Below are 20,157 nucleotides of genomic sequence, written 5' to 3' on the forward strand. Positions count from 1 at the left end.
TTACGTTCAGACACACACAAAATAGCACAAAATGTTCAAGATGGAAATATAAATACATAGCTATAATTTAAATTCATATCCCTTTTTTCATGATTTAAACTTACAAAAAATAAAATCATCACAGAGTTAATAAATATAAAAAGTACTGACAGAAATAGCCAGTCACCGCATCATGTTTTACATATATTTGAAATATACAGTATCAGTCAAACGTTTGGACACACTGTCAGTCTATCTAAAAGATAGTGAAGGAGTCAGGCACAGGACACAGATAAGAGTAACAATCACTGATTTACTCAATCCAAAACACACAAATCACACACAAAACAGAAAGGGAAACCAGAGGGTTAAATAAGGAACATAATTATGAGATGGGAACCAGGTGTGTAAAACAGACAAAACAAAAGGAAAAATGAAACATGGATCGGTGGCGGCTAGAATGCCGGTGACGTCGACCGCCGAAACACCCCCCAAACAAGGAGAGGGAACAACTTCGGTGGAAGTCGTGACACACACCTACTCATTCAAGGGTTTTTTCTTTATTTTTACTATTTTCTACATTGTAGAATAATAGTGAAGACATAAAAACTATGAAATAACACATATGGAATCATGTAGTAACCAAAAAAGTGTTAAACAAGCCAAAATATGTTTTATATTTTAGATTCTCCAAAGTAGCTTTTCCAACATTCTTGAAGGAGTTCCCACATATGCTGAGCACTTGTCCGCTGCTTTTCCTTCACTCTGCGGTCCAACTCATCCCAAACCATTTCAATTGGGTTGAGGTTGGGTGATTGTGCAGGCCAGGTCATCTGATGCATCACCCCATAACTCTCCTTGGTCAAATAGGCCTTAAAGCCTGGAGGTGTGTTTTGGGTGATCGTCCTGTTGAAAAACAAATGATAGTCCCACTAAGCGCAAAACAGATGGGGTGGCGAATCGCTGCAGAATGCTGTGGTAGCCATGCTGGTTAAGTGTGCCTTGAATTCGAAATAAATCACAGACAGTGTCACCAGCAAAGCACCCCCACACCATCACACCTCCTTCACCATGGGAACCACACATGCGGAGATCATCCGTTCACCTACTCTGCGTCTCACAAAGACACGGCAGATGGAACCAAAAATCTAAAATTTTAACTCATCAAACCAAAGGACAGATTTCCACCAGTCTAATGTCCATTGCTCGTGTTTCTTGGCCCAAGCAAGTCTCTTCTTATTATTGGTGTCCTTTAGTAGTGGTTTCTTTGTAGCAATTCGGCCATGAAGGCCTGATTCACACAGTCTCCTCTAAACAGATGATGTTGAGATGTCTGTTATTTTAACTCTGTGAAAGATTTGGGCTGAAATTTCTGAGGCTGGTAACTAATGAGCTTATCCTCTGCAGCAGAGGTAACTGTGTCTTCCTTTCCTGTGGCGGTCCTCATGAGAGCAAGTTTTATCATAGCGCTTGATGGTTTTTGCGACAGCACTTGAAGAAACTTCTTGACATTTTACTTCATGTCTTAAAGTAATGATGGACTTTCGTTTCTCTTTGCTTATTTAAACTGTTCTTGCCATAATATGGAGTTGGTCTTTTACCAAATAGGGCTATCTTCTGTATAGCAGCCCTACCTTGCCACAACACAACTGATTGGCTCAAACACATTAAGGAAAGAAATTCCACAAATTAACTTTTAACAAGGCACACCTGTTAAATGAAATGCATTCCAGGTGACTACCTCATGAAGCTTGTTGAGAGAATGCCAAGAGTGGCAAAGCTGCCATCAAGGCAAAGAGTGTTTACTTTGAAGAATCTAAAATATATTTTGATTTGTTTAATACTTTTTTTGGTTACTTACATGATTCCATTTGTGTTATTTCATTGTTTCGATGTCTTCGCTATTATTTTACAATGTAGAAAATAGTAAAAATAAAGAAAAACCCTGGAATAAGTAGGTGTGTCCAAACTTGACTGGTACTGTACTTCAAAATAATACGTAATACTTTCATACGTTAACTGGCATTCTGAAGACATCGCTGCTGTCTTGTCTGTGTATATATAGCAAAAGTAGTTGATCAAAAACTACACATGAAAAAAAACGTCTAAAAAGTAGGAAAATATCATTGGCCGTTACACAATATTGTTTCCAAATGGTCCTCATCATTGTTTCATCTTGTACCGTAGCTACTGCCAAAAAGCCCCAGTAGTACAGTGTGACTCCCGTCATCTGCTTGTGAAGCAATCACTCAGTCACATTTTATGTGAAAATACTTAAATGTATTTTTCTTGCCAGCGAGCAAGGTAGCCATTTTGTGCAACCAACCACACCAGAAATGGCCTCGTAGACACTGGCGCAGCAGAAAGGCAGAACTCATGAAAATAAGTCTGTTACAGTTGTGTAAACAGGTGACTAATCCTACGGTTGTGTCCCTCAGCTGCCGGGGTCAACATGTGTTCCACCTCCAAGGTTCTCCCCCTGGAGGCCCAAGACAACAGACTCCACTCCCCCTGACCAGGGTTGTGTTCATATTCACTAGGTAGAAAAAGGACCAAATAAGAAATGCTCATTTTCATTTTCCATTGCAAAAAGTTGTGCCCTGATGAATACTTCCCTTGTCCGGACTCAGATCTCAGTCAGTGTCAGCAGCATTTCCCCCCCCACCTCTTCCATGTTGATCTGGAAGGCATCCTCGTTGGAGTAATGCTTGATGATGTTATCGTCCATATGGACTAAGATCCTACAGGACAGGAGAAGTGATTTACTTATCTTCAGACTGTTGTTTATTCTATAAACAAGTTAGATTATTTACATTGGAATGCGTCCCAAATGGCACCCTTTTCCAAAGTGCACTACTTTTGACCAGGGCCCATAGGAAATAGGGTGCAATTTGAGATGAACACTTTAATTCCAGTGACACCAGTCTTACCCTTTTTTGCACCTCTTGTAGACTTTCCCCATTTTTTCAAGCGGCAGCTCGTATTTATCGGTTACCTAGAGATGTGATGGGAAAAACATGGGAAACCCCCTATGTGAACTGGGTGCAAACAGGCCTTAGACAATACAATCCATTCCATTGAATGTCACTGTGGATGCTTGTGTGCATTCTCTGACATGAGACTACTTCCTGACGGACACAAACAGGAAACAAATCCCTCTTCCTGTGACACTGGGTCTGTGTCCCAAATTACACCCTATTCCCCATAGTGTACTCTACACACACAGCTATATCTGCTTAGCTATTATTGAACTTTGCCTGTTGAAAATGTTCTCCCGAGTTATGTACACACACTTAGGCATCATAAAATACATTTTGAGCAAAATAGAGCACAACAAATGTACTCACAGCCTTCAGTAGTCCTGCCAGAGTGGGCGTCTTCAGCATCAGAGCATCAAACACCTCCTCTGTCTCCTTACGGACATAAAGCAGCACTAGAGGAATGTAGTGCGAGGAAACAAACTATCAGATACCGCACCAAAAGATACCACTCCAACCCCCACAGTGTAGAGGAGAGGTAGTCAGATACCACACCAACCCCCACAGTGTAGAGGAGAGGTAGTCAGATACCACACCAACCCCCACAGTGTAGAGGTAGTCAGACCCCACACCAACCCCCACAGTGTAGAGGAGAGGTAGTCAGATACCACACCAACCCCCACAGTGTAGAGGAGAGGTAGTCAGATACCACACCAACCCCCACAGTTTAGAGGAGAGGTAGTCAGATACCACACCAACCCCCACAGTGTAGAGGAGAGGTAGTCAGATACCACACCAACCCCCACAGTGTAGAGGTAGTCAGACCCCACACCAACCCCCACAGTGTAGAGGAGAGGTAGTCAGATACCACACCAACCCCCACAGTTTAGAGGAGAGGTAGTCAGATACCACACCAACCCCCACAGTGTAGAGGAGAGGTAGTCAGATACCACACCAACCCCCACAGTGTAGAGGAGAGGTAGTCAGATACCACACCAACCCCCACAGTGTAGAGGAGAGGTAGTCAGATACCACACCAACCCCCACAGTTTAGAGGAGAGGTAGTCAGATACCACACCAACCCCCACAGTTTAGAGGAGAGGTAGTCAGATACCACACCAACCCCCACAGTTTAGAGGAGAGGTAGTCAGATACCACATCAACCCCCACAGTTTAGAGGAGAGGTAGTCAGATACCACACCAACCCCCACAGTTTAGGGGAGAGTTAAGATGTCCGCATGCATATCAAGAAGCTGATTAAATGGCATGATCATTACATAGGTGCACCTTGTGCTGGGGACAATAAAAGGTCACTAAAATGTGCAGTTGTGTCACACAACACAATGCCACAGATGTCTCAAGTTTTGAGAGAGCGTGCAACTGGCATACTGACTGACGGAATGTCCACCAGAGCTATTGCCAGAGAATTAAATGTTAATTTCTCTACCATAAGCCGCCTACAGCCTTGTTTTAAAGAATTTGGAGGTACGTCAAACCGGCCTCATAACCGAAGACCACGTGTATGGCGTCGTGTTCACGAACAGTTTGCTGATGTCAACCTTGTGAACAGAGTGCCCCATGGTGGCGGCGGGGTTATGGTATGGGCAGACATAAGCTACGAACAGACAAAACAATTGCCTTTTATCAATGGAAATTTGAATGCACAGAGATACCGCGACCAACCCCCACAGTTTAGGGGAGAGTTAAGATGTCCGCATGCATATCAAGAAGCTGATTCAACGGCATGATCATTACATACAGTTGAAGTCAGAAGTTTACATACACTTAGGTTAAAATTTGTTTTTCAACCACTCCACAAATTTCTTGTTAACAAATTATAGTTTTGGCAAGACAGTTAGGACATATACTTTGTGCATGACACAAGTCATTTTTCCAACAATTGTTTACAGACAGATTATTTAATTGTATCATAATTCCAGTGGGTCAGAAGTTTACATACACTAAGTTGACTGTGCCTTTAAACAGCTTGGAAAATTCCAAAAAATGTCATGGCTTTAGAAGCTTCTGTTAGGCTATGTGACATCATTTGAGTCAATTGGAGGTGTACCTGTGGATGTATTTCAAGGCCAACCTTCAAACTCAGTGCCTCTTTGCTTGACATCATTGGAAAATCAAAAGAAATCAGCCAGGATCTCCACAAGTCTGGTTCATCCTTGGGAGCAATGTCCAAATGCCTGAAGGTACCACTTTCATCTGTACAAACAATAGTACGCAAGTATAAACACCATGGGACCACGCAGCTGTCATGCCGCTCAGGAAGAAGACGCATTCTGTCTCCTAGAGATGAACGTACTTTGGTTGGAAAAGTTTTTTTTTTTTTTGCTGGGGACAATAAAAGGCCACTCTAAAATGTGCAGTTGTGTCACACAACACAATGCCACAAATGTCTCAAGTTAAGGGAGCATGCAAATGGCATGCTGAGTTTAGTAATGTCCACCAGAACTGTTGCCAGATAATTTAATGATAACTTCTCTACCATAAACTCTACCAATGTCGTTTTAGAGAATTCGGCAGTACGTCCATCCGGCCTCACAACCACAGACCACGTGTAACCACGCCAGCCCAGGACCTCCACATCTGGCTTCTTCACCTGCGGGATGGTCTGAGACCAGCCACCCGGACAGATGATGAAACTGTGGGTTTGCACAACCAAACAATTTCTGCACCATCTGTCAGAAACCGTCTCAGGGAAGCTCATCTGCATACTTGTCGTCCTCATCAAGGTCTTGACCTGACTGCAGTTGGGTGTCGTAACCGACTTCAGTGGGCAAATGTTCACCTTCGATGGCCACTGGCACGCTGGAGAAGTGTGGATGTAAGACCTGTGGGTGTTGTGTGGGCGAGCGGTTTGCTGATGTCAACGTTGTGAACAGAGTGCCCCATGGTGGCAGTGGGGTTATGGTATGGGCAGGCATAAGCTACAGAGAAGAAACACAATTACAGTTTTTCGATTGGCAATTTGAATGCACAAAGATACTGAGATCCTGAGGCCCATTGTCGTGCCATTCATCCACCGCCATCACCTCATGTTTCAGCATGATAATCCTTAACCCCATATTAAAAGGATATGTAAGCAATTCCTGGAAGCTGAAAATGTCCCAGTTCCTCCATGACCTGCAGTCTCACCAGACATGTCACCCATTGAGCATGTTTGGGATGCTCTGGATCACGTGTACGACAGCATGTTCCAGCTCCTGCCAATATCCAGCAACTTCACACAGTCATTGAAGAAGACTGGGACAACATTCCACAGGCTCAAATAAACAGCCTGACATTGTTGAGGTATCTGTATTCCCAGTCGTGTGAAACCCTTATATTGATATGAATGTAAATCAGTGAAATCTTAGAAATTGTTGCATGTTGCATTTTTGTTCATTGTAGTTCATGTAGAATTGGGCGATTAAGATCTCCTCGGCAAAAACGTACGACAGATTTTTTTATTTATCTTAGATTAATTCAGACTATTTTGAGGAAGTGTATACTGAATATGGCGTCTCAAAATTGTTCAAGCGAAAGTCTTTTAAGGGTATATGTGAGGACAATCGTTCGGTTCGCCTAGCCGAACTCAACTAGGTGCCTACCAAAGCATGCAGAAGCCTTTAGTCAGATACTACCACACCATCCCAGTCAAATATTACCACACCAACCCAGTCAAATACGACCACACCAACCCCCACAGTGTGAGGGAGAGGTGCCATAGACAGTGGTACCTGAGAAACAAAAAGAGGGAGGAATCCACACAAAGGTGTTTTTTTAGACATGGGGTGTGAGACCGTTTCACACATTGACCTACTGTGTGAGTTTCTCGCTCAGTCAAGTCACTGAGTTATGATGTACTACAGTACTGCCCTAATGTCCTGCTAGGTGATGTTTCCATGGTTTTAGTGTGTATTCATGCTGAAACAACTGCCACCCTCATCAGATATCATAAACATAGTAAAACTCAGTTAAGATGGACTATGTCTGAAATAGTGCCCTATTCCCTATACCGTGTACTACTTTTGACCAGAATTCAGGACAGGAGGCCATTTCGGACACACCCCTGGACCCCTGTTAAAGGGTAATTCCACCACTTTACAACCTCATAAACTGAGAAAAGGCTGGGCCAGTGACTGACTGTAGTTGCTCTTTACTCTTTTCACACTGGCATCTTGGGAATTGGCAGTGAGCCGAGTCAGAAATAGACTAGTCTGAGACAGACCACGCCAAACGGCGAACAACCCCTAATCATTCTGAGAACAGCCACCACAAACACGTGAGTGGGAAAACCAATCCCGTTTGGACTACATGTCATGATCATATTCCACTTGGAAAACAAACCGTGTGTGTTGTGCTTTCTCCATCTAAAGGGAGGGGGAGGGCAGGGCTTTGGAAGCCATGTGGCCTGTGTTTACATGCAGTCAGCTGAACTGCGTGGGATCAGCCTGAGCAACGGCAGCCTGAGCAACGGCAGCCTGAGCAACGGCAGCCTGAGCAACGGCAGCCTGAGCAACGACAGCCTGAGCAACGGTAGCCTGAGCAACAACCACAACTACAGTGCAGCCAGACAGAGATCATTTCTCTCTCTTGCTCTATAATTCTCTTTATCTCTGTATTATGCCTTCTCTTCACTGTATTTATTTCCCTTGAATACACACTGTCGGCAAACGTATCTCAATATAATGTACCTTTCTCTGGTCCGTCCCGCCTTGCTTTCTTGTGAGGAGCCAACTCAAAGTCCTCATCACAGTGGAGTAGTCTCTTCTGCCCCAAGCTGCAACCAGACAAACACAACACATATGACTATTTACATTTTAGTCATTAAGATCACTAGTTACTATAATGAGTATAGAAGACCATGAAAAAGGCACATTGAGTGAATGAATCACTTATTATGGGTATCAAATTGTTTACGTTTATAGGTACTTTTAGCATCTTTCACTAAATAGTACAGTAAGTATACAATATAACAATTTTACTCACCTATCCTCACTGTCATCTGATAGGCTTGCCTGATAAAGGATGAAGAGAAAAAGAAATCAGTTGAGTGGGCTATTTGTTCAGTTGCTATTGTCCCAAGCAAACTACAGTACACTGAATCTCTGCAGTCTGTGTAGCACTAGCATCCCTATAGCCCCTCACTTAGAGGTGATGTTTCTTTGTGTTCATGTCTCAACGTTTGTCTGAAATGTTTAAAAAAATATATATGACATTCTCTTATGTATTTCAAATGTACCTCACACACATTTAAAATCAAATTCAATTTATTTGTCAAATGCTGCATAAACAACTAACAGATTTATAGGGAAATGCTTACTTATGGGTCCTTTTCCAACAATGCAGAGTTTAAGGGAAAAAATCAAACAGAATAACAGCATGAAAAAATAACATAACATTTCAACTAACTACTGTATGGAAATGAATCAGAGTATTATGATGGGTTCCCATGCATGCAACCCAGTGGCGGTCAGTGCCGTTTCAGATGAGGGAGGGCGATTTTGTTTTCACGAGCATGGCCTTATATCTATTACAGCATATTGGATGATTGTCGTTCATATTCCATTCGCCCAGTTAAATGTAACAGTGATAGGCTTAGGCTACTACATGATACTCAAATGTTCCTTATACCCATCATGAGGTTGCTACAACCTAGCCTATGAATGAAAGTTTACAACGTAGGTGCACACAGGTCGAGAGACAAATTTGATGTGACAGACAGTGATACATGGACAGACAGTAAAATTCAATACCGCCTTGCACACTCTTGCCTGCATCTAGCTGATATAGTCCAACAGCTGCAAACAAGAGTTTCAATTGGACAAATTCAGGTATGTTTATCCCCGTTTTGTTCCGTTTGCTTCGATTTAAAAAAGCGTTTTTCAACAGAATCGGAGGAATGAATACACTCCTGATCACATTTAAACACAGTTCAGGTTCGTAGCAGCCACATTGTATTCCTTCTCACATCTATGTGCTCTTTCACCTCTTCCCTTCGCTTGTGGACTTCAATACACAACACATCAGCTGTATGTGACCAGGTGAAAAAACCTTTCCAAGCCAAACCACTACACACAGCCTACATGGTTGTCATCATCATTAACGTCATCATTAACGTTACATTGTACAGTCAGTAAGCTGTTACACCAGCGGACCCGATGGCAATAAATTAGTAAAACCAAAAGCTTACCTTGACTTGGAAGAGTTCCAGTGATGTGTTGGATAGACATAGCCAGCTAGCTAACATAGCATCCCTCTGTTCTCTGACAACATGTCCACCCATTCAAAGGATCAGAGAATTAATCTAGTACTGAAATCATAACCTACAGTTCATGCTGCAAGAGCTGATAGGTTGGAGGACCGTCACGCCCTGACCATAGAGAGCCCTTGTTTCTCTATGGTGTAGTAGGTCAGGGCACGACTGGGTGTATTCTAGTTTATTATTTCTATGTTGTGTTCTAGTTTATTTTTCTTTGTTGGTGATTTGTATGATTCCCAATTAGAGGCAGCTGGTAATCGTTGTCTCGAATTGGGGATCATATTTAGGTGGGGGTTTTCCCCACCTATGTTTGTGGGATATTATTTTGTGTATGTGCACCACATAGTCACGTTTCGTTGTTAGTTTATTGATTTATTGTTTTTGCTAAGTTTCACTTTATAATAAATATGTGGAGCTCAACATCCACTGCGCCTTGGTCTGTCTCTCCACACTTCCTCCGGAAGTTGACATAATTACTGTGTAAGTCTATGGAAGGGGGTGAGAACCATGAGTCTCTTAGGTTTTGTATTGAAGTCAATGTACCCAGAGGAGGACGGAAGCTAGCTGTCCTTTGGCTACACCATGGTGCTACCCCACAGAGTGCTGTTGAGTCTACTGTAGACCTTCATTGGAAAAACAGTGTGTTTTAATCAAATATTTGGTGACGTGAATATATTTAGTATAGTTATAGCTAGGATAACTTTTTAAATTATTTACTATTTATGAAATTCACTGAGGAGGATGGTCCTCCCCTTCCTCCTCTGAGGAGCCTCCACTGATCAAATCAAATGTATTTATATAGCCCTTCGTACATCAGCTGATATCTCAAAGTGCTGTACAGAAACCCAAAACCCCAAACCTTCAAACAATGCAGGTGCACCTGATGCAACCAGGTGTCTATTTGTAGTTCGGTCCTAGCAATGGACAAAAACAAGTGGTACCTAGAGACTGTCAGTTTGGCGATATGCTGCAGTGAAACATGGTTGCAATCCAGTTTCTTTCCCAAAGTTCAAGTTTTTCCAGAAATCCCAGTCGGAGGATTCCCTCCCTGCTTATTCCCTCTTGATTCCAGGAACCGTCCAACTGGTATTTCTAAAAAACCTGGGAACTTTGGGAAAGTTACTAGAGTTCTGCAACCCTAAACATAGGCATCGCTGGACTTACATGGTGGTGCTGGGTGCTGGGGAAGTGGACCTCTGGGATGAAGAGAACTGGCTGGGAGTCCATGTCACTCATGGCTTTGAACGATGCTATGGCCACATGCTTCAGCTGCAGAGGGTCTTCCACATCTGTGGCAGGACAGCAGGGGGAGATAGAGGGTCGTCACTAGCTTCCATAGCCAAGTCATAGACCCCGCCCATTTCTCAAATGTATCTTCTTAAAATTATATTTTAAACCTAACCCTAACCACGCTGCCAACCTTATGCCTAACCTTAAATTAAGCTAATTTCTGTAGCCAATTTTGACTTTGTGGCTGTGGAGGCATTATCAAGTGCTTGTCAAATAGTGAATGAGTGACTGACGTAGCAGGACTCAAATCATCATTAGAGTCCCATCATGCGGGGTTACAATGTACTAAAATCTAAACATACAGCTCAACATTTGTAGAACAAGTAAAGTTACATGAATAACTCTAAATTAAGCATATAGGAGTTCCTATTTCATTGTTAAACGCCTCAATATAGAATAGCCGCATGTGCGCACTCCCTCAAATCGTTTGGAGAAAATATTTATATTTTATTTAGCTTTGTTCAATTATATTCTTCATACTATAAAATAATACCACGGAATTCTAAGCAAATCTTGTTTGCTAAATGAACTAGTGTAGCCTACAGCCATTTGGCATAGCCAGATCAGGACCTAAATAAAATAAGGAATACTCAGTATGCTATTCTGTTCTTCTGAAATAGACTACATTTTCTTCATATATCATCCTTCTTTAGACCGGTCTAAAATAAATACTGGATATATTGTGAAGGAGGACGGCTCTATTACATGGATTTATTAGACTTTTTCAAATGTAGATCTTCCAAAGGTCTGCATCAGTGACTTGTTGGCTTTGTGTGGAAGCCAGGATATGCTAAATGTGTTTATGTTAATTAACGGTCAATTACTGTGAGACCGACAGTTATTCGCTTGACCATCACCAGCTGATGAAATGTAGTTCGTTTCAAGTTTATTTTTTTCTACCTATGGAGTTTTGCCTTGATACTGTTGCCCTGGCTTAATTTTTAGGGGTTAGTTGTGAAGAGGCTTTTGTGAAGCACACTGGCATACTGATATTATTTTGGGAGGTGATTGATGAACTGATTGATTAATCGATTGGTTGTTTCAGGTGATGTACTCACAGGCTGCGGTTGTCTCCTGTCTCTTTCCCTTCCTGTAAGGCTGCTTCCTTTCCTCATCTCGGATCTTCCTCTCGGCACCTTTGTCACAGAACACCTTAATCATGCAGTAGGCTCTGTGTACTAGCTTGTGACCATGGCTCCCAAAGCTGTAGGTGTCAATCTGGAGGTTGAGAGGAAGGCCCCTCACTCCCTTCTGAGGGGAGAAGTCTGTACTTAGACAGTTCACAGACACAAACACCTGAGGGGGCAGCGATAAAGGCACATGAGAATTTAAATTCAAAAAGCTTTATTGTCCATCCAAAAGCATTGCATAAAAGCACCAATAATGCCATAAAAATACACAACAAATTGAGTCATAAGACAGAAAATGTTTAATTAATTAAATAAACATTTGAATAAACAGTTCTGATGCACATTTCTGGGTTTATGGTGCGTTCAAGACAACTCCGGAAATCTCCAAACTGACTTCAGTGCGTTCAAGTCAAATTAACTCGGGGTCATCCAAATCGGAATCCAAATCGGAATTACAAGTTGGAAACTTGGACATCATGCTAGAGCTCCGACCTGAAGATCACTGACATCACCGATTTTTGCCAGACTGAGGTCATTTTTTTACTAGTTCCCATTTGTCTTGAATACACTATATTTGCATATGACATTTATGTCATGCAGGCAGAAAGATATCAAGGTACAAAATTGTAGTCTCTACATACAAAGTGTGGTCCTGGCTAGTTTCAAAGTATTGTGTATGATTGATTTAGTTGTATATGTTTCCCCCAGCTGGTAACTGTTTGTAACTACATTTGTTTTGTATTACAAAACATTGTCAGAAATTTGTCTGAAATCTGGTATGGTAAAGCTGTCCCTAGACGCTGATCTTGGGGCAGTTCAGCATTTCCCGCACTATTGGTTAAGGTCAAGATTGGGGGAGGGGAGAGGAAGCTGATCCTAGATGATCTGTACCTAGGGGAAACTTTACCCCCAGAGCCCAAAATCTTCACTCAAAGATTTCTGCTGCCACTATAAAGACATGATATTGGCATTTCTTACCCGTGGCTCATCCTTTGTGTCCCATGTGAAAGAGATGGCATTGTAGGCGATCTCCTCAATATTGGCGATCGTATTGAATCGCTCTTTATAGTCAGCTGGGATGAACAAACAGGGAAGACAACAGTACTGTTTACACACTAACAATTAATGTTTACATACTGATTTTGAGGACATGTGTGGGTGTGTGTGACCCCTCACCAATATCAATGCAACGCTGCTTGGCTGTGTGTTGTCTGCTGTGCCAGTACTTCCAGTATTTGAGCTGGTCCTCTGTGAGCTTCTCCTCTCCAAACACAAGCATCACCACACTCTGAAATATACAGTCAGCTCTACATTACAAACACACACCACCAAGACCTAAAACACAAAAACAACATTTAGAGAAAAATACGTATACTCTATTCCCAAAACTGTACCGAGGACAAGAAAGAGGGGTCGACCCAGAAACACTTGCTAGTCAAGTCAGAGACGACTGAGAGCAGCCTCAATTGGTGAAACATGGACAAACTTGACCCGAACCGAGTAAGGACATTTGTCAATGGCCTTAAGTCAAGTAAGGCCTTCCCAAAACACATTTGGCAAACCTAGAGACACATTAGATAGAATTGGGGACACAGAGAGACAGGGACAGAGAGAGGGACATAGAGAGACTAGAAGATAAAACAAACAAATAAAAGAGTTAGATTAGAGGTGCTCATACCCGGACTTCTCCACTGAGATGAGATTGGAGCGGGGTGCCCCCTAGTGCTCTCAAGGTGATGGGGTAGAACTGGGCCTTGTTCAGGTAGCTCATCTGGCCACTGTTGCTCTTGGTCCAGAGGGACTGGGGAGCCTCCAGCATGTACTCAAAGTGTTGACTGAAAGAGAGAGGGAGAGAATATTCGTTGAGCCAGTAACAAAAGGTCACTGGTTCGAATCCCCGAGCCGGCAAGGTGGAAATATCTGCCATTCTGCCCTTGACATGGACGTCGATTAAGGCAGCCCCCCCTGATTCAGAAGGGCTGGGTTAAATGCAGAAGAAACACTTTGGTTTAATGCATTCAGTTGCACAACTGACTAAGTATCTCCTTTACCCCATATCCTAATATCTCAGCTAGTGACTATAAAAGCATTTTTGAAAGTGAATATTTGATAGGCAGAATGAAAACTTAAAAGGTGCAATATGCAGAAATCGCACTACCATTTGCTGGTTGCTAAAATTCAAATAGTTTGCCTTATTTCAGTTTGTGACAAAACAAGCAATGCATAATGTAGAGCAGGGCTCTTAACCCTGTTCCTGGTGTGCTACCATCCTGTAGGTTTTCGCTCCAACCCTAATCTAGCACAACTGATTCTAATAATTAGCTGGTTGATAAACTGAATCAGGTTAGTTACAACTGGGGCTCGATCGAAAACCAACAGGAGGGTAGTTCTCCAGTAACAGGGTTGGAGAGCCCTGGTGAAGAGAATCGTTGTACCATCTAAACCGCTGTGAAATGTCTTTTCAAAAACACCAAATATTGCATTTTCAGCTGTTTGAAGCTGGTGTACAAAACTGAACACAAAAGCCAAATTTAAGGGGAAGCATAGAAATAGCGCGTATAGAACAGATCTACCGCTTCTTAGACTTGCTTTCAATTAGTGACAGGTCTATTACTCACATGTCTATGTGAATTTGGTCAGATCACCCAAAAAGTGACATATTGCATCTTTGTATTAAGGTAAGACTTAAGATAAGGTTTGATTAGAGATAGTTTCAGTGAGGTTAAGGTATTTTCTGCTGATTCAATATACCCTGACTGTTTAAAAAACAAAAAAACACTGATTGACTGTCCCTATCACATTTTGACTGAGAACGTTACCTTGCTGTGGAGCTGTAGTAAGGGTATCCACCAGGAGGGATGGAGGTCATACGTAGCTGGACCTCCTCAGAGGGAGGGAAAACCTGTGGGTCACAACACAATCCAGGGGAACATCAGTACCAGGAAAATAGATGACGTCCCAAATGGCACCCTATTCCCTTTATAGTGCACTATTTATTTCGCCTTATATGGCTCTGGTCAAAAGTAGTGCACATTAAAGGGAATAGAGTGCCATTTGGGACGCACACATAATAATTTGTGTAGGTGACCATTACATATTACCAGTTGTGGAAAGAGTACCCAATTGTCATACTTGAGTAAAAGTTAAGATACCTTAATAGAAAATGACTCATGTAAAAGTCACCCAGTAAAATACCACTTGAGTAAAGGTGTAAAAGTATTTGGTTTTAAATATATTTAAGTATCAAAAGTATATGTAATTACTAAAATATACTTAAGTATCAAAAGTAAAAGTAAAAATCATTTCAAATTCCTTATATTAAGCAAAGCAGCCTGCCACATTTTCTAGCCAGGGGCACACTACAACACTCAGACATCATTTACAAACAAAGCATGTGTTTAGTGAGTCCGCCAGATTAGAGGCAGTAGGGACGACCAAGCATGTTCTCCTGATAAGTATGTCAATTAGACAATTTTCCTATACTGCTAAGCATTCAAAATGTAACAAGTACGTTTGGGTGTCAGGGAAAATATATGGAGTAAAAAGTACATAACTTTCTTTAGGAATGTAGTGAAGTAAAATTAAAAGTAGTAAAAAATATAAATAGTAAAGTACAGATATCCCAAAAAAACAACTTAAGTAGTACTTCAAAGTATTTTTTACACCACTGCATATTACACTACAACGCGTAGATCGATGAAAATATGGATGATGCCTCATTGGCTCCATGTAGCTAAGTGAATAGGCTGTCTCACAAGCTTGTTACTTTTACTTTCAATGAAGCCTGGGTGTAAGTTACACAGCTCCATGAGGGGTTCGTGCTGCTTAGTGCAAAATTGTGCTCTCGTTCTATCTGGTTCTGTAGTAAACATATGAGACCCTACCTCATTGGTGCTGTCCTTGTAGGACTTTGTGTAGGTGGAGTCAGGGGTGAGGCTCCGGGCTCTGGGGCTGTACTGGCTGAGGTGGCGACTGAAGGCCATGCCATCCGATTGGGAACCGTGGGGACCAGTGGGGGTGCAAACGGGGAAGGAGTGCAGGGCCTGGGTCCCCCCTGGGCTGAGGGAGTAGGGGGGAGGGCTGGAGGTGGTGGAGATGCAGACTATGGAGTTTGAGGCTGGGTAGAGAGCCTGGGTTTTGTCCCCCCGGCTGGGTTGGCTGCTGCCCTGGGCCGCGGTGTTGCGATGGACGGTCCTCAGAGTTGTCATGGCCAGGGGGGAATCTTGGAGTGGCACCACAAAGTTCCTGAGAAGGAGATGATCAGAGTAAACGTCATCTCAGAACACAGCTTTCTTTACTTCAAAACACTTTCTCAATTTACAGTAAATAAAAAGTAAACTATGCCAAGTCATAACTGAATAAAAACATTATAATAACTAAGGAGATTCATTACATAATGTTTGGATCAGCATCGCCCACAATAACTTCTGTTTTGGGCTGTCCAGTCGTTCTCTTGTCTTGTGGCACCTAGAAAAGTAGTATAATACATTGTCACACCTATATACATCTATGGCGGTACTTAAAATACCTTTATAGTATAATAGTTATGTAGTAGTAGATATGAGGTAGGTAAGTAGTAGTAGTGTAGTAGATATGTAGTAGTAAAGTAGCTATGTAGTAGTACAGTATGTACAGTTGAAGTCGGAAGTTTACATACACCTTAGCCAACTACATTTAAACTCAGTTTTTCACAATTTAAACTCAGTTTTTCACAACTGACATTTAATAAAAATTCCCTGTTTTAGGTCAGTAAGGATCACCACTTTATTTTAAGAATGTGAAATGTCAGTATAATAGTAGAGAGTGATTTATTTCAGCTTTTATTTCTTTCATCTCATTCCCAGTGGGTCAGAAGTTTACATACACTCAATTAGTATTTGGTAGCATTGCCTTTACATTGTTTAACTTGGGACAAACATTTTGGGTGGCCTTCCACCAGGTTTCCACAATAAGTTAGGAAGAATGGGCCAAAATTCACCCAACTGAGTCAGGTTTGTATGCCTCCTTGCTCGCACACACTTTTTCAGTTCTGCCAACAAATTGTCTATATGGTTGAAGTCAGGGCTTTGTGATGGCCACTCCAATACCTTGACTTTGTTGTCCTTAAGCCATTTTGCCCCAACTTTGAAAGTATGCTTGGGGTCATTGTCCATTTGGAAGACCCATTTGCGACCAAGCTTTAACTTCCTGACTGATGTCTTGAGATGTTGCTTCAATATATCCAGATCATTTTCCTTCCACATAATGCCATCTATTTTGTGAAGTGCACCAGTCCCTCCTGCAGCAAAACAACCCCACAACATGATGCTTCCACCCCGTGCTTCACAGTTGGGATGGTGACCTTCATCTTGCAAGCCTCCCCCTTTTTCTTCCAAACATAACGATGGTCATTATGGCCAAACAGTTCTATTTTTGTTTCATCAGACCAGAGGACATTTCTCCAAAAAGTATTTGATTTGCACTTTTCGCACCAAAGTACATTCATCTCTAGGAGACAGAACACGTGTATGACGGCTGCGTGGTCCCATGGTGTTTATACTTGCATACTATTGTTTGTACAGATGAAGGTGGTACCTTCAGGCATTTGGAAATTGCTCCCATGGATGAACCAGACTTGTGGAGGTCTACAATTTTTTTTCTGAGATCTTGGCTAATTTCTTTTGATTTTCCCATGATGTCAAGCAAAGAGGCACTGAGTTTGAAGGTAGGCCTTGAAATATATCCACAGGTACACCTCCAATTGACTCAAATGGTGTCAATTAGCCTATCAGAAGCTTCTAAAGCCATGACATCATTTTCTGGAATTTTCCAAGCTGTTTAAAGGCACAGTCAACTTAGTGTATGTAAACTTCTGACCCACTGGAATTGTGATACAGTGAATTATAAGGGAAATAATCTGTCTGTAAACAATTGTTAGAAAAGGGACTTGTGTTATGCACAAAGTAGATGACCAAAACTATAGTTTGTTAACAAGAAATTTGTGGTGTGATTGAAAAACGAGTTTTAATGACTCCAACCTAAGTGTATGTAATCTTACGACTTCAACTGTATGTAGTAGTAAGCATATATGAGGTACCTTATAGTAGTTGTAGAGGAGAGCATTGGCACTGTCCTCATCTCCGTTGATGTGCATCATGGCCTTGGAGGCGGCGGTCAGGGGGTTCCCTAGGAAGGCCCTCCAGTCATCGTCATCCTCTGTGAGCGCCTGCCGCCGACCACCACTGTATGACGCCTCATTCTGGAACACCAGAACACCTCTCTTTCTGCACAGTGAGACAGTCCGACATTAAGTTCAGATGCAGAACTCCCCACTTTCTGCACAGTGGGGCATCCAACATTAAGTTTGAACCCTGCTATTGGTAATAATGTAAACTGGTAGCTAAGGAGATAAGTGAACAAATATTTACTCCCAGTCTATTCAAACGAAATATATGTGTAAGGGGTGTGGGTTATTGTAGTTGTTGTGAGTAAAAAAATGTTTGACAGATCTTGAAGATCATTCTATATATACCATAGGGTATAACACTCTGCATTGCTGTTATTATGCCCAATAATAGTCCTAACCTCTTCAATGTACACACATAGAAGAAGTCCCATAGAGTGAACAGGAGGAAATGTAAGCGTTAATGACAACCGCAGCATGAAAAATGCCGACCGCGCCGCAATGATCTCTGTTGGGACCCGCATGTCCCGCGGGCATCCCGTGGGAATGCAGCCATCTAAGTAGCCAGATCGCTGATCCTGCTCTACCAGCAAAACCGGTCTTCATCGCGCTGACTGTCATTACAAATTACTTCCATTGTTTTGTTTATATACAAGACATTACCTTTGTACAAACATTGCACACTTTAATTGTGTGTCTGTGTGTAGCACACATAGTCTGCCTGAGAAGTTCAATGCACAATCATATAGTGACACTAATCATTTGAACAGTTTGCCAACTAAATCTACCATTCTACCATTCTTAAAACTAGGCGACATGGAAAGTCAAAGAAGCTCAGCAATCCCCTAATAACTGATATTTAAATATAAAATGTATCCTTTGTCATCTAAAAGCTGCTGCGCGTTATTGCGGACCTGTGTATGCCTACAAGTGTACATATAGCCTACACCAAAGACAACTGGACCGTGTACTTACTTTGCAAGCTCCTGTGTCATTTCCCGCTGTCGGACGGGACTTTCAAGTTGTAACCGTAAATTCCGATCCGTCCAATATAAAAAAAAACACGAGATGCTGGTAGGTAAACTTATGTCAACCTTGTCCTTCAGAACTAGTTTAGTCGGCTTTTCTCGATCTATGAGCTGGAGCCGGAGTTTTGACTGCTATAGGCCACGAGATTGTCTTGCTGTGACACATAATGGGCGGGGTTCAGATACATTATCATAGGCCTAGGGAAAATAGTGCCTTCAGAAAGGATTCATATTTAATTCACATTTAGTTGTTACAGCCTAAATTCAAAATGGATGATTTTTTTTTTAAATCTCACTTGTCTTCACACAATTCTCCACAATGACAACGTGAAAACATGTTTTAGAAAATATTTGCAAATTAAAATGAAATACCGAAATATCTTATTTACATAAGTATTCCAAACCTTTACGATATCACACCACAATGAGCTCAGGTCCATCCAATTTCCTTTGGTCATCCTTGAGATGTCACTACAAAAATTATTAGAGTCCACCTGTGGCCAATTCAATAGCTTGGACATAATTTAGAAAGAAACACCTGCCTATATAAGGTCCTACAGTAAAAAGTGGATGTCAGAGCTGAAACTACTGTATACCATGAAGTCCAAGGAACTGTCTGTAGATTTCCGTAATCGAATTGTGATTAGACATAATTGGGGAGGGGTATAAAACAATTTCTAGAGTGCTGAAAGTTTCCAAGAGCAGTGGTCTCCATCATTGGGAAATTGAAAAAAAATATGGAACCACTTAGACTCTGCCTTGAGCTGGTCGTCCGACTAAACTGAGCAACCGGATCAGAAGCACCTTGGTCATGGAGGTGACCAAGAACCCAATGACCACTTGGACAAAACTACAGAGTTCCTTGGCTGAGATAGAAGAACATGCCAGAAGGACAAGTCTCTGCAGCACTTCCCCAATCTGGGCTTTATGGGAGAATGGCCATTTGGAACCCACTCCTTTGAAAAAGGTACATGACAGCACGTATGGAGTTTGCAAAAAGGCACATAAAAGACTCAGAGCATAAGGCAAAACATTCTGTGTCTGATGAGACAAAAATGTAACTCTTTGGCCTGAATTCAAAGTGTTATGTCTGGAGAAAACTAGGCACAGCTCATCACCCGTCTAACACCATCCCTGCCAAATTCTACATGAATCTTCAACACAGGAACAATACCAAAAATTATTTGCAGAAAATCGTTACTAAAGACGAAGTCACCTACGACTCTCCAAATTATATTTTAAAAAGCAAGCTAAATACTTTAAGCAGATGTTTTATTTTCAGTCTCTAAGGAATTCTTTCCAAATAATACAAAATTGAAAATGAACAAATTCA

The 20,157-nt window shown here is 41.8% G+C and overlaps 1 protein-coding gene across 1 annotated transcript; it reads right to left on the bottom strand.

Moving 5' to 3' along the window:
- Positions 1–1,867: 1,867 nt before the first annotated feature.
- On the bottom strand, positions 1,868–18,969 carry LOC135506110 (grainyhead-like protein 1 homolog). The gene is made up of 15 exons (XM_064925550.1): positions 18,772–18,969; positions 17,710–17,896; positions 16,027–16,100; positions 15,518–15,878; positions 14,453–14,535; positions 13,312–13,468; positions 12,810–12,921; positions 12,612–12,706; positions 11,562–11,799; positions 10,378–10,502; positions 7,941–7,969; positions 7,646–7,731; positions 3,327–3,412; positions 2,910–2,974; positions 1,868–2,720 (listed from the first exon to the last, which is right to left on the bottom strand). Exons 1-15 carry the CDS (start codon positions 18,789–18,791, stop codon positions 2,606–2,608), a joined length of 1,833 nt encoding a protein of 610 aa, XP_064781622.1. The 5' UTR covers positions 18,792–18,969; the 3' UTR covers positions 1,868–2,605.
- Between the last annotated feature and the right edge of the window lie 1,188 nt (positions 18,970–20,157).

The sequence above is a fragment of the Oncorhynchus masou genome, chromosome 19 (assembly GCF_036934945.1).
Source record: "Oncorhynchus masou masou isolate Uvic2021 chromosome 19, UVic_Omas_1.1, whole genome shotgun sequence".
Lineage (NCBI taxonomy): Eukaryota > Metazoa > Chordata > Actinopteri > Salmoniformes > Salmonidae > Oncorhynchus > Oncorhynchus masou.

Excerpts from the sequence above, each read along its gene's own strand:
- LOC135506110 (XM_064925550.1), bottom strand. The coding sequence starts at position 18,791 with ATGACACAGGAGCTTGCAAA. Across the intron at positions 7,732-7,940 it reads TCAGATGACAGTGAGGATAG|CTTGGGGCAGAAGAGACTAC; the intron begins GTGAGTAAAATT and ends GTCTGGTTGCAG. Across the intron at positions 3,413-7,645 it reads GCGGGACGGACCAGAGAAAG|TGCTGCTTTATGTCCGTAAG; the intron begins GTACATTATATT and ends ACATTCCTCTAG.